The sequence below is a fragment of the Xiphias gladius genome, chromosome 16 (assembly GCF_016859285.1).
Source record: "Xiphias gladius isolate SHS-SW01 ecotype Sanya breed wild chromosome 16, ASM1685928v1, whole genome shotgun sequence".
In the NCBI taxonomy this organism is placed as follows: domain Eukaryota; kingdom Metazoa; phylum Chordata; class Actinopteri; order Istiophoriformes; family Xiphiidae; genus Xiphias; species Xiphias gladius.
Window position 1 is genome coordinate 3166381 of NC_053415.1, and position 15197 is coordinate 3181577.

The following is a 15197-nucleotide window of genomic DNA, read 5'->3' on the forward strand; positions in this document are numbered from 1 at the left end:
CACCTTGTTTTTCCACATTTGAAAATGAGTAGCAAAAATCAGTGCTAGACCAGCGAATAGCGTGTTCAACCAGTCATTGTACTAAAGGTTGATATACAGTTAGGTCCATTAGTATTTGGAGAATTACACAATTCTGATAATTTTGCCTCTGTACACCACCACAATGGATTTGAAATTACGCGCTTAAGATGTGACTGAAGTGTAGACTTTCAGCTTTACTTGAAGGGGTTTCAAAAAATATTGCATTAATTGGACATTTTACTGACAGTCATTTCATTTCATGTCAGGTGTGGCCTATTCCCTTGTTATTTCATGACAAATTAAGCAGATAAAAGGTCTGGAGTTTATTCCAACTGCTGAATTTGCATTTGGTAGCCGTTTATGGGAACCCGTCAATATGTGGTCCAAAGAGGTGTCGATGCAAGTGAAGGAGGCCATCATTAGGCTGAATAGACAGATGGCAGAAACTTTAGGAGTGGCCAAATCAACAATCTGGTACATTCTTAAAAAGAAGGAATGCACTGGTGAGCTCAGCAATTCCAAAAGGCCTGGAAGACCACAGAAGACCACTAAAGTCGATGATCGCAGAATTCTTCCCTTAGTGAAGAAAAACCCCTTCACAGCATCTAGCCAGGTCATGAACACTCTGGAGGGGGTAGGCGTATCATTGTCAAAGTCTAAAATCAAGAGATGCCTTCATGAATGTAAATACAGAGGGTTTTACCACAAGGTGCAAACCACTGGTAACACTCAAGAACAGAGAGGCCAGATTAGATTTTGACAGAAAACCTCTAAAAAAAAAACCTGCCCAGTTCTGGAACAAGATTCTTTGGTAAAACCAAGATGAACTTGAACCAGCATGATGGGAAGAGAAGAATATGGAGAAGGGAAGGAACAGCTCATGTAGCAGGATGAATTCTGAAGTGTACAGGGCTTTACTATCTGATCAGATTCAGCCAAATGCTGCAAAACTGATGGGACGGTGCTTCACAGTACAGATGGATAATGACCCACAACATACTGTGAAAGCAACACAAGAGCTTCTCAAGGCAAAGAAATGGAATATTCTTCGATGGCCAAGTCAGTCACCTGACCTCAACCTAACTGAGCACCTTTTCACTTACTGAAGACATAACTGAAGACTACAAACAAGCAACAACTGAAGGTGGCTGCAGTAAAGTCCTGTCAAAAAATCTCAAGGGAGGAAACTCAGCATCCCAGACTTCAGGCAGTCATTTACTGCAAAGGATTTTCATCCAAGTATTAAAAATGATCCTTCTATTTATAATTGTTAGTCTGTCCATTTATTTTCTGAGCTTCTGAAAATGAATGACTATGTATAAAAACAGTTAATGTGATATTTTAGTTAAACCCCTTGAATTAAAGCTGAAAGTCTCTCTCTGAAACCTTCACTGGTGTATTTTAAATAAGGTCCGTCCCAGGAAAATGTCCATTATGCTGCGTCAGAAGTCAGTCAGCAAAGCAAAAATTGGGGTTTAGCTTTACAAGGCTGTTTTTAAGCAGCAGTGGGAAGCTTTGCACACTAATAACCTAAACCCAACCACTTAACATGAAGTTAGTGGTCTCAGTTAGCATGGATGAGGCACTTGCAACCCAACTCTAAGAAAGCAGTTAAATACTTTAAAACACTTTTTTCAGTGTTTACATGAAAACCTTGCCTTGTGTTTGTTTTTAAAACATTACCCTGTCAAAAACAACAGACTGAATAAAAAATGTCTGTCCTGAAGTCAGAATTCCACAGCAACTTACCAGAGCATCAGCAACTGCCGCCTCCACCTCAGTGCCAGTATTAAGGACCCTCATGGCATTGACTGATGCAGAGATTCTCGCTTGATGAATCAAACCATATCGGTCTGAACAGGAAGTGTGAAAAGAAACGGGTAAAGGAAGAAAGAGAGATGGTGAGTGAAGCTTAGCAACAAAGTAAAGTAGTCTCTGTAGCTTACCTGAATAAACAAAAGCAAACTTTGCTTTTTTTAGACAGCTTACGGAGCAACTATTTCTTTTGGGCACATTTGAATATAAAGCAATATACTGTAAAGGAATGAGCTGAAAAGATCACTAGAGGGGACTGTTCTCAATTATCCTACCACAAAAAGCAAAATGAAAAACAAACATGATACAAAAGAAAAACCCAAATACAGGATGACCAGGCCCTTGGGCGAAAGCACAGGCATACATTCCAGCTATGGTGTTTCCCTGAAATATAGCACCAACAATCACCAAAGAAGAAAAAACATAAAGATGAGTTTATATGTTAAAAATGAAAAGAACAGAGGCACAATTAACAAAGTTCAAAGGATGACAAAACCAGATGGCAGCAGATATAGCACTTAAAGGTAACAAAACAGGCTCCTCCAGGGCAAAAAAATACAACTTTTTAAATACAAATCTACTTCAACAATAAACAAACCACAGAGTACCAAAAAACACATGACTGAAAAATGAAAAGACAATCAAAGTTGCAAGTAACACAAAGAGAGCTAAACTGAGTCAGCATATCAAAGCCTGTAGATGACAATTCCACGAAAATCACAGCTAAAACGAAAAAGGTATGTCTAAGGCACTAAAGATGTAAAGTGGTGATTAAGGGACAAGCAGATGAAAATGTGTTTCCCTTAACATGCTAAACAAATGCACCTTCTCTTTTTTGTCTCTTCTTGTTTTACCTTTCCTGTTTGCATAAATACTAAATAAAATGTTCAAAGATAATATAAATGGAGGGAAAATAAAGTAATTGAATGATGGATGCTGCCTATAGTCACATCACTGAATGCAACCGCAGGGGCATGCTGGTATAGTAGGCTTTATTGCCTCTAAGATAGGTAATTTGGGGGGAAACATGAGGGACTGGGAGGTTGGGAGGTCTGAGCATGTAGATCACCTGACTGGCTGTGGGGATCGGCTGTGGAGAGCGCGCTGGTTGAACGGGAGTGACGTCGGGAGGCTGCAGGGGACAGGAGAGGTGGGCAACATCCAGACCAGGGGGTTAGTGACACACACAACAGGTTGAATACCAACCTCTAATGTAAGACTCAGAAGCCATTTTCACACTGCTGCACTGACCATCACATAGCACTGGCCTTTGCTTTTATGTTTTTGTTCTTTTTTCAATAAAATATTAAGGTCTGGGTTGATATTTATGATGTTCTGTTTTTTTTTTTTTTAGGAATTAATGTGTTTTTCTGACATGACATTAAATTTAAAGGAGGATTAATAATACACCTGCTCATTACATGATCAAGATGGATGCTTTTTTTTAAATCAAAACTTTTTATGATGGGGCTTGATTCTGCCTTAAAAGAGATTCTGTTTAGTTCTACAATGTGAAAAAGGTCACATCTAGATGAATTACAGTTGGATATACAAAAGGGGGTGGCCCATTATTCTTGACCTGTACCTACATTTATTTCCACCCCTTTGCTCCTCATGATAAATAAGAAATCTAAAATAAGGAGAGGGGAAAACAGCATGTCACTGTTCAGACTAAAATACAGCCAAACTTAAAAAATGAGCAATCTCAAGTATACTTTAAGTCTGAAAAGGATTAAAAAAATTAAAAGATTTCCATCAAATAGACTAATGGTGTATAGAAACAACAAAAATAGCAACAAAAAAGCAGATAACCTATGCTATGCTAACAGCACTGACAGCCCTTAAGTTTGGTTCCAAAGCACTGACCCACTGAGTCGTGACATACTTTTCCACACCTGCCTTATAGATTCCTTGATGATAAAGCTATGGGCACAGAGTTATGGCATCACTTCCCAGGATGTCACAGCACACGAACTACAGTAGTAGCTTCTGTACTTCACATTGGCTGCAGCGCACTGTCAGCTATGAATACTGACTGAATGACTGCTTGCTGTTTCTGCTGCTTCTACTTCTTTCTCTATGTTTTTCCAGTCTTTGGCACTTATACATAAAACCACAACATATGTACACACGTTCATTCAGAAACAATTCAAACACATCAGTCTAACCTTAAACAGTCCAAAACAGAGAAGGTAAATTTGGTACTTGATGTTACTGATGTCATTTATACCATGTTCGCAAGGAAAAAAAAAAAAAAAAAAAAAAAAAAACAGGATTCAGAGAAGAAAAAATTAAGTTGTGTCCACCTTGTACAACAGTAATCTTCCCTAAACCCACAAAGACACAGTTAGTGCATGCACAAAGAGAGACGGGCAAAGTTAGATTGGCCATACTACATGGAACACCAAGAACAGACAGTAGACGGGTTGAGAGGTTCATGTAAGCATTCTGGTAAAGATTGTCTGGTTGGGACTCTCCGGGCTGGAACAGCTATTCCAGGACAGCTATTAGCTCAGCAGTACTCACCCAGAGGAGTGAAGCCCCGAGCAGGGCTGGTGTCACGGCTGCTCTCGCGACTGGTGTCGCGACTGCAACCTTGACTCATGCTGGGGCGGGGAATGCGGCTCCGGGCTAGCGTGCGGTAGGGAAGAGCAGCAGGAAGAAGAGCTTTACCACACAGGCTGGCTGTCAGGACAACAAGTTAGGTAGGAATGTCAGTATGCATTCATGGGGGAATGTGGGGGTGAGAGTCAGAGATGAGAAAAAGAAGAGGGGTAGAGTTTATGAGAAAAGACGACTGAAAGTATAAAGCCCTGCAGTTGCCCCCCAAAGGATACAATGTTCATTTCCTGAAATAATATTAAACTTTGGAATGAACCAACAAAAAAATGGGGACTTTGCTGTTCTAAAACCCTTCCTATGATGGTGCTAAAATGGCACTGGTGACTAAAAAAAGGATATAAGGTCATTAACATCAAAAAGGTTTATTTCTTTAAAGACAGGAATATGCTCAACAAATTTTATGGCAATTTGTCCATTAGTTTATGAGACAATACAGCATGTTGGCCTGAAGGCTGAGGCAACAGCAATATGATAGTCTGTCCAAAATTCATAGGTTTCATTTTTTGGGAGGCATGAATATGCTCAACAAAATTCATGGTAATTATATTTTGATGTTTTTTTAATAAATGCAAATTTTATGCTTACAGCAGCACTACACAGGAGTTTGGGCAGTTACCAAAATTATTAGAAATGATTCGCCGGGGATCCTGACTAGCAAAACCAATTTCTTAGCAACCCTGCCAGTAGTTGTTGAAATATTTTGTTCTGAATAAAAATGTGAAGGGTCGTACAGCCAATTGACTGACTGACAGATTGATATCGTCAGCCTAGGACCCTACCACTAATGGGGCTAAAATATATAGAAAGACAAAGAGAGATAAAGGACTGAGCGATAATAAAGAATTAAAATGAATAGAGGAAGGGAAAAGAATGACAGTAAAGCAGGAAGAAGCAGTGGCTGAGCAGAGTGCTGGTGAGTGAGTTGGTGAAAAAGCATACTGCTAGTTAAGGTTAGTCAGTCTGGACACCCCAAAGAACAACTCAAGATTCCAACTTGGGACAAAGATTAGATACATAAAAAGCATTATTGGGTTTGTAACACATCAAGATGAATTGGGTTGCTAAAAAAAGAGCAATATAGAAACATGAACAGTATCTTATCTCTATCAAATAAACCTCTAAATATAAGTAATCAAATTCTTTTGACTTAAGACAAATTTAACAAAACTGAAGTATCTGCAATTGATCAGGAACATTCAGCATCACCTCTCATTAAAACTAATTTTTACTTAACCTAGAATTACCACCTCATGGTTTTATGCCTTCGCCAACCAGTCAAGTTGCAGTTGACAGCCATATCTGTCCAGACTCACATAATATATGTAGTGAAGACTTTGAAGGAATTTAATTTAAGGTAGTAAGTGTATTTTGTATTTTTTTTGTATTTTGTTCTTTAAGTCCAAGAAGACATTTGTGCTAATATATATGTTTGATGTTTGATGTAATAAAATTCCCTCCAGGCGTTCCTGATATATCACGTTCATGAGAATGGGGCAGACATGTGGTCACAGTGACCTTGACCTGTCACCTTTGACCCCCAAAATCTAATCGGTTGTGTTTCTGAGATATTGTGTTCACAATATGGACAGGCGGACGGACAACCCAAAAATATAATGCCTTGAGCCGCAGCTGTCACTGGCGCAGAGGCAAAAATACAGTAGACTGGCTGCTCTTTGTATCTATTAGAGATGATCATCAACCCAACCCTGACAGATGAGGAAAAGGATATGGAAGCAGACTGTCAGGAAAGGCATGACTCAGCCTGGTATCAACATCAAATGCTGAGTTCTACAGAGCAAGATAGTCAATGTTACCCAGCAATGCAATTTAACCATAATAGTGATGAATGGCACTAGTAACAGTTATTTTTCTACTTGACAGAATTTCACTGTGTCTGTAATTTCAACCTCAGTTTCAATAAAGGTTTTTTACCACTGGGCACAGATGTTTTTGTGCCAACTACTACAAAACCCATAACCATCGCTCTCTCTTAACAAATCATACATCAAACTACATCTGTGAGGAATGATTAGTTAGGACAAAAACTACACATGAATAGCGCACACGTTCGTCCTGATGAAAAAAGGAGGAGCAGAAGACTGAAAGGAACAATGTTTTTCTTTCACCAAGGACATGTAGGCAAATTCATGCATAATTTAAAACTTTAGATTTAAGATGAGATTAAAGTTTGTTTAAAAAAGAAGTATGGCTTAAAAAACAGGAGCAAGTTTTGACTTCCAACAGCTTTCGTAAGATTTTGTAAGTCCTAGTAATTCACAATTCCAGACTTATAACACATAAACAGTAGTCCTGCAGAAACACAGGAGCTTGTTTCTAAAGAAAGAGAGTGAATTGTGTGAGCTGTGTGTGGCTGAGTCCTGGCCTTACCAAGACCCAATCGGCTGGGACTCGTCTCTCGGCTGCAGCCCTGGCTGCGAGGGATCCTGCTGCGCTTGTCAGCTGGCGTGGTAGAGGCTGACGCCGTGGCTCGAGGGATCCGGCCATAGCTGCTGTGGCCAAGCAGTTTCCCTGGGGAGCTGGAGCGACTGCCAGCTGTTGGGAGAGAGGAAACAAACAAAAAAACAAAACAATTTATTACAGTTAGACAACATTCAGAGTGGCTGGGATAAGGTTAGGGGAGTGGTACAACCTTTAATAACATGCTTGGGCTTCTTAACCCTGTGCCAACAGACCCAATGTTATGGGGACAGTGCAGCAACAAAAAAGACAATGTAAAATATTATAATGTATTCTTCTACTTCTGTGTAGTTGTAAACCTGTGCCGGGTACTTCATGGATTTAGTCATATTTGAAAGTGAATGAATACTATTTTAGTGACACCACAGAAGTGTGAAGCAACCAGAACTTCATAGAAAATTGAATTAGAATCTTTGAATGAACAGACACAGATGTGAAAGCCTAGACACACAAAGGGTGAAGGGCTGGATCTATGTTCTAGCTAACTCTGCTGTGGGGAGACATTTACTGTGGCACCAGTCATCAGTGGGAACTTACAACGTTTCAACTGTGAAAACAAAGACAACAAAGACAACAAAATGGTTGACGGCAGACATTTCTAACTCCAAACAGCTTCTCAAACTGTGAGGGGGAAAGTAATCAGAAATAAAAATCTGAATGTAATGAGTGGAGCATGCTGCTACTATATGTGGTGAAATAAACATAAAAGTCTAAAATAATGGGACAATGTGCTAAACTCTGTGTGCTCGAGGGACAGTGCTTAGGGATGAGGCGTCTGTCTTGTGATTGGATGAAGCTGAGGCCTTACCACTGATGGGATTGGCTGATCTGGATCCTGGGAGATGGAAGCAATAGGCAGGACAGGGTGGAGATTGAGAACGGTCAAATGAGACAGAGGAGGGTTATGTTTATTGAAATTACCCAGCATGCACTCTGGACGGCTGTCAACATGTTAGTGTGTACTGACCACTCAGATCTCAAGAATATACAGAGAATCCAAAACACACACATATAGAGTATTACTTAAAACACAAACACACATACTGTGCATGCATGGAGGCACGTGTAAAAATACATAAGATTTGTGAGTGATGAAGTTTTTTTTCAGGATGCTGCACCACATGAGAAACATTACACACACAAACAAGAAACAGCAAGAAATTTAGTATGATCTCAAAGCCAATGCAGACAAAGATCATACTTAAATATTAGAGTGACAGATTGGTATGCAGTATGCACACTCATAGCTATGAAATGCTGAATGTGTATAACGGGATTGAAGAGATTCTGACCTTGATGAGAACATGTGCGAGGTGTGTATACATACGCTGGGACTGGGAGACCACTTTGGCTCGGCTTCGTCCCCTGCTGTCCACCACAGAAGTACTGGCTCCACCCACACTGCCGGAGCTCTGTCTCCTGGTACGAACACGACCTGGATGAAAAAGGAAAGAGCAAGAGAGTGGAGCGAAGACAGGGAGAGGAATAAGTTTAATGAATCTGAATGAGTTATCAATCTTCACCCCAACCCTGGACAGAGATGCTGTAGAAGAAAAAGTCTGGGGAGACAGAATGACAAGGGGACAGAGCCCCTTTGAAAACACATAGGGGAAAACAGACAAATCCGGGTCTATTAATATTTGTGAATAATTCTCAGTGTTTGTTTTAGCCTGCAAACCGAGCTCAAGATTGAGATTAAGGATTGCCTGTAAACACAGTTATTCTACTGCTAGCTAAAACATGAAACACAGAAAAGCACAAGTTAAGGGACTTTTAAGTATGTGTGTCATATCCAACTTATGTGCCTTCATGGGCTAAAACAGACCATAAGAAATATTGGCAAACTTTTTGACCCAGGTCTGGAGAGAGACAAACACTGACAATCCTCTGTAGCTGCCTATATCCTAAGTTTGAAAAAGAACCTGCAAATATAAGAAAAACTCTGGTATATTGAATTTATTCACATTTTCACAATAACAACATTCTACAGTGAGGAGAAAAATATTCTTTATTAGACATTTAGTAAAAAAAGGTTTGTCAGCATTGTTAGCCTTCCTAAATCAGACCAAGAGGTACTGCTAGCAGCAAGCTAAAAGGCTAACTTAAGGCCAGATGTGCCCATTACTTAAAGCAAGAAATGCTAACAATGCTAACTGGTTGTTTTTTAGGGTAGCAGCATAACACTGACAGACACTTTTCCCCCAAATAGAAAGTAGTGTCTAGTGTAAGTGTATAACACCACAATTTAGCAAGTTATCGCTACGCAAGAAATGTAGTAGGTCAGAAGTTGTTTGTTATACAGAAGAAGCAACTTCATCAGTGTAACCCCACACAACTCAAACTGGAATAAATTTGATTATAAAACTCAAAGAACACTAATTTCTATAGGCCAATTATAAAATGTGCGGTGTGATAAAAATGCAATCAGTGAGTTCATTGGAGGATTCTTTGACAAGTTGGGGTCAAATTCCATCACACCTAGAGCATCTAGTGTATCCTGATACATAACATGTCAAGAATAGTGCCTTGAAAATGGTGACTTTGATAACAAGAATTACTCTGCAAGCTGAAAATAAAATTCCCAGACAGAGAACCATAATGAACTTCTGGACAGAAGTGTTAGTTTGGGATTATATTGTGTGCAATGATCTCCTAAGCAGTTTACCAACATTTACCAGATTGATTTTAAAGTACACCTGATCTTCTAATCAGTTCTTCCTACTCAGTTTCCATAGTGTCTAACCTACAGTTAAACAGCGGATAAGCATCTTTTGTTCAACCCTGAGGATTGCTACATCTGGTCAAAGTCCACATTACAAGGACAGTTAAAAGCTTGGGTCAAATGTTAAATTTGGCACCCATTTAGTTCGTGAAACGCAAGTGCACCGTTCGTTACAGTGGCACATCAATTTCTGAGAAGAAAGAAAGAAATCCATAAAGAAAGATGAAAACAACCTTTTCTATCAACTAAAAAAAAACCTGTAGAAAAAAACCTAGGGTATAAAACATTGCCGTCGGACTATATCGCTGTGTAAGTAACAGAACTGACGGACACAGTTGTTAGGGTACAGTCAGACAATAAAATCCATGCAGACATTCCATGCAGAGTTCCACATAACTGACGACCACTTGGGGGGGTAAGGAGAAGAAAAGCGGGCACAGGTGAAAAGGAAAAGGATGTAAATATGTAGCCCATGACAGCTGACAGAAAGACACACTCATACGTTTTCTCTTTCTTGCATTCACAAACAGACACAAGAGTCTTACCATCACTTTTACCGGGAGTGCCATCTTTTGGGGATTAAAGAAAGGCGGTGCAGCAGTGAATGGAAGGAGAGGTATAGAGGAAGACATTAGTAGCAATTGAAGCAAGAGCAGGAGTGAGTGGGTAAGCAAGGGCCTCTTCATCATTAGTATCGGCCATTATCGAGCCACGGGGACTCATTGAAGGAGAAAAGAGGGGGGAAAGAAGTTGCTGCATGGGAAAAAATTTACAGTAAGTTTTATTGGCGGAGGATGTCTTAAACATACCCCATTAGCTTAAAATGTTAGTGAAAACATCCTTAAAAAGTCTCAGTGGCTTTCATCACACTAGAGGGTTACTCATCCTCAACACATTGATTTGTCAAAAGTGTCAGCGTAGGATTTAAACAGTTCCTGCTGACAGAACAATCTAATGACGACCTTAGTAGTCATTAATAATCCCAGTCAGGTCCATAAAAGCCAGTGACTACGAGAGAAAATGTTGTAATACTTCATGATGACAGGACACTTTGAAGAATAATTACTTGAGTTGGCCACTGAGAGAGGCTAACTAAGATTTGCTAAAATCCTGTATAGTGGCTCATTCCTGAATAAATCTCTTCAAACGCAACATTGCAGTGTTTATTCTGAGGGTTTTTGTCTTTTCTTAAGTAATTCAAGGTTACAGTGTAGCTAAATTAAATCACAGGTTTTTTAGCCTAGCTTTTCATCACTGCTTCCAGTTTTTTCTAGCGTTTTCCTCCAACTACTTGCACTGATTCTCTTAACATTGTGCCAGTGTGTTTGTATTAACAATTCAGCATGTTCATTTTTTGCTGAATGATAAGACTTTTTTCTATACAATAAACTGAAGTTGCCATACAGAGGTTTGTTTTTTTGATATTAGATAGATAGAAGGAGATGACTGGCGTGTTACCTAATGAGGCGTAGGACCCTGGGGGAAGGGCAGCTGCAGAGCTGAACGGTGAAGAGGCGGGGACGGTGGACAGACGTGACTTGGCATTAGAGGCAGCGTTTACATCAATGTCACTACGGGAACGCTGGAGGGAACCCGATGTAGTAGGCACCCTGGCGCTCACCAGCTTACCTGCAACAGCACAGAGATTAGAAGCAAATAGTCAAATGAAGCAGTTTATTTTAAGTGCCTAATGAATTATTTACATCTACTTCTTAGCTTTTTACTTTACGCTTCCACCCAAGTGCAAGACAGAGCTTTTCTGCGTATGTATAGGTCTGTGCAAAAGTTTTGGGCATCTTAGATATTTAGAGCCTTATCTATCACACAATACCATCAGGGAGGAGTCTGATTGGTCCCAAATTCATACTGCAGCCAGAGTCATAAAAAAATCTATCTTCAGTGACAAGAAGAACAAGGAGTTCTGCAACAGATGGTCTTGTCCCCCCAGAGACCTGGTCTTAACATCATGGACTGTTTGCAAAGTCTGATTACATGAAGAGACAGAAGACACTAAGACAGCCTAAATCCACGCAAGTTCTCCAAGTTGCTGGAACAAGTACTTTCAAATATCAGTGCACAGGTGTACTGATGAGAACTAGTGCTGTTTTAAAGGAAAGGGGTCGTCACAGCAAATACTAATTTGATTTAGGTTTATTGTATTTACTGCACTTAGTATGAAGTGAAGTGACAAATACCTCAGCGTTAATTTTGAAACAAGTGCGTAAAACTTTTGCAAAGTACTGTACAGCAAAGCACAGCTATGTACAAATGTACATGAGCATGTACTGTATATGTCATATACATGCACAAAACACCGTATTAATACTGGGTAGTTTCTCCCTTTGCTCTCAAAACAGCTTAAGTTCTTCGTGACATGGATTCCACAAGATGTTGGAAACATGCATTTGAGATTCTGGTCCATACTGACATGATTGCATCGCATAATTTCTGCAGATTTGTCCGCAGCACATCCACGCTGCTAATCTCCTGTTCTACCACACCTCAAAAGGTGTAATATTGGATTCAGATCATGTTCATGAAACCAGTTTGAGACGACTTTTGCTTTGTGACATGGAATATTATCCTGCTGGAAGTAGCCATTAGAAGATGGAAAACTGTGGCCATGATGGGATGCACATGGTCAGCAATAATACTCAAAGAGCTGTGGCATTCAAACCATGATTGACTGGTATTAGAAAACATTCCCCACACCATTACACCAACACCAGCCTGGAGTCTTACACAAGGCAGGTTGGTTCCATGGATTCATACTGTTTGATGCCAGATTCTGACCCTACCATCTGTTCTCTCAGCAGAAATCCACAGCAGACCAGGCTGCGTTTTTCCAGTCTTCAACTCTCCAGTTTTGGTGAGCCTGTGCCCACTGAAGCCTCAGATTTCTTTTCTTTGCTGACAGGAGTGGAACAAGACGTGGTCAGTCTTCTGCTGTTGTAGTGTGCACAATGGTCAGTGTGCTGTGCATTCTGAGATGCTTTTCTGCTCACCACAGTTGTAAAGAGTGTTTATCTGGGTTACTGTAGCCTTTCTGTCAGCTCCAAACAGTCTGACCATTCTCCTCTGACCTCTCTCATCAACAAGGTGTTTCTGTCCACAGAACGGCTGTTCACTGGATGCACACCAACATAATTATAAATAGAAGGATTATTTTTTATACTTGGATGAAAATCCTTTGCAGTCAGTGGCTGCCTAAAGTCTAGAACCCATGGACATCACCAAATTCATCTGCCCAAAGAATATTCTACCAGAACTGGGCAGGATTTTTTAGATGTTTTCTGGCAAAGTCTAGTCCGGCCTTTCTGTTCTTGAGTGTTACCAGTGGTTTGCTCCTTGTGGTAAAACCCTCTGTATTTACATTCATGAAGGCATCTCTTGATTGTAGACTTTGACAATGATATGCCTACCCCCTCCAGAGTGTTCTTGACCTGGCTAGATGTTGTGAAGGGGTTTTTCTTCACTAAGGAAAGAATTCTGTGATCAGACACTTTAGTTGTCTTCCGTGGTCTTCCAGGCCTTTTGGAATTGCTGAGCTCACCAGTGCATTCATCCTTTTTAAGAATGTACCTAATTGTTGATTTGGCCACTCCTCCCGTTTTTCCATCTAATGATGGCCTCCTTCATTTGCATCAATATCTCTTTGGACCACATATTGAGAGTTCCCATGAACAGCTACCAAATGCAAATTCAGCAGTTGGAATAATGTCCAGACCTTTTATCTGCTTAATTTGTCATGATATAACAAGGGAACAGGCCACAACTGGCATGAAACTGACTGTCAGTCAACTGTCCAAATACTTTTGAGCTACTAAAAAATGAGGGACTATGTATAAAAATGGTTGTAATTCCTAAATGGTTAATGTGATATTTTTGTTAAACCCCTTGGATTAAAGCTGAAAGTCTCCACTTCAATCACATTTTGAAGGCTTTGTTTCGGATCCATGTGGATCCATTGTACAGAGGTAAAATAACAAAAAATGTGTCACTGTCCGAATACTTATGTATCTAACTGTATATAAGGTCTTGATCAAGGGAGCATTAGCAAGGTTATAGACCTCAATATTCTTAACTGCTTTCCCTGTACTAACTTCACCACACTTCAGATTAACTTTATATAATTGTTACTTCTGGGGAAAAACTGCATACAAAGTGATAGTACAGAAAATGAAAGTGGCTTACTCCTTGTTATGCTCCCTCCAATGACACTCTTCACAGACAATGGCCGGCTGAAGAAACATGAGGAATAGAGAGACACTTTTTAAACTTTATATGCATCACAATTTTACCCATTGAGCATCTGTAAAACAATTGACAAGTATTATATATTATGAATTAGAACAGTTAATATGGTATTATTTATATAAAATGTATGGATAAAATGTATTGGACAGCAAATTAAATAAAAATAATAATGATAAATGACACATGAACACAATGTTTCTTTACAGCTCAATGTGTAGATTTAAAACTGATAGGCTCTGGAGTTCTATTCAACATGTTAGTTTCTGGTTAAGAAATCATTTGCATCAGATTGAAAACCTTCCTGTGAGAAGAAGAAAAATTAAAAAACAAAATAAAATTAGGTCATTAGACAACACACTCCAAAGGGAATCTATAAACCTGTCACCTCTCTGCAGCCCATCTGACCATAATTAGCAATGTTTTTGCAATCATAAATAAGATGCATTGGCGGTTTTCCAGTCAATTACAGCAAATAGACATGCAAAAGCTGTGTGAAAAAAAAAAAAAAAAAAAAGTAGGGGACATCTCAAGGTGAAGTAAAGCAACTGAAAAAAAGGGAATAGGGATGGGAATCTAGTAAAAGAGTAAGGACAGAAGGAAGAAACTTAGTGAGTAAACACCGGAAGGACATCATGGTTCTTACTTAAGACTCTCTTGGGAAGACGATGAGGAACGGTCAGACTGGGGTAGAGACACAATGCTGTCAGAGCTCTTTAGGTGAGACTGGAGGGCCTTCTGATAGGTGGACTCTAGCGCCTGGAACAGATGCTCTGCCTCCCGGCTGTAGTGTCCATGGAAACCCCAATAGCACCTATAGGTCAGGACAAAGAAAAGCAGAAGATGAGACAAAAGATTTTCAGTTTAGCCAGAAAAAAAATTGGTGAATACTTGGCTTTCTCATAAAACAAAGACATAGCAAAGTTCAGGGGCAAAACCCTTAAACAACACTTACTTTCTAGCAATGGATCTGGCCTCAGAGTCAGCATCGTGTATGCCTTTCCTGATGGTCTCAGTCAGAACAGCCACATGTCTGGGATAGTAAGGGAACATGGTGAAGAGGACACAAACGGTTAAGCTCACGCCAAAATAAAACCAGTACTGACAGATGACTTCTGTAATCTTACACCTCAAAATGCTAAAAAACAAAAACTCCCAGTGTATTTTTTTCCTTTCTCCTTTTCTGTTTTCAGTTTTATTCCTCTGGTGGTCCATAGGGAAAGTGGGCACCCACAGGATTTTTCGCAAGCTTTTTAAAGTCTCTGCTGCAGTTGTCATGGTTACA

The 15197-nt window shown here is 39.8% G+C and overlaps 1 protein-coding gene across 15 annotated transcripts in view; it reads right to left on the reverse strand.

The window, feature by feature from the left end:
• The window catches only part of clasp1a (cytoplasmic linker associated protein 1a), a 105246-nt gene that overhangs the window by 20867 nt on the left and 69182 nt on the right, over positions 1–15197 (reverse strand). For 4 of the 15 annotated variants that reach the window (XM_040147990.1, XM_040147984.1, XM_040147987.1 and 1 more), the window contains exons 17-24: positions 14868–14945; positions 14559–14726; positions 13853–13899; positions 11117–11287; positions 8264–8371; positions 7745–7771; positions 6847–7011; positions 1771–1874 (exon numbers count right to left, since the gene is read on the reverse strand). In XM_040147990.1, coding sequence (XP_040003924.1) covers positions 1771–1874; positions 6847–7011; positions 7745–7771; positions 8264–8371; positions 11117–11287; positions 13853–13899; positions 14559–14726; positions 14868–14945 — 868 coding nt within the window. Of the gene's footprint in view, positions 1–1770; positions 1875–2905; positions 2969–4362; positions 4522–6846; positions 7012–7744; positions 7772–8263; positions 8372–11116; positions 11288–13852; positions 13900–14558; positions 14727–14867; positions 14946–15197 lie in introns of all 15 variants that reach the window. The other 11 variants (XM_040147980.1, XM_040147991.1, XM_040147993.1 and 8 more) reach the window with 6 other exon arrangements.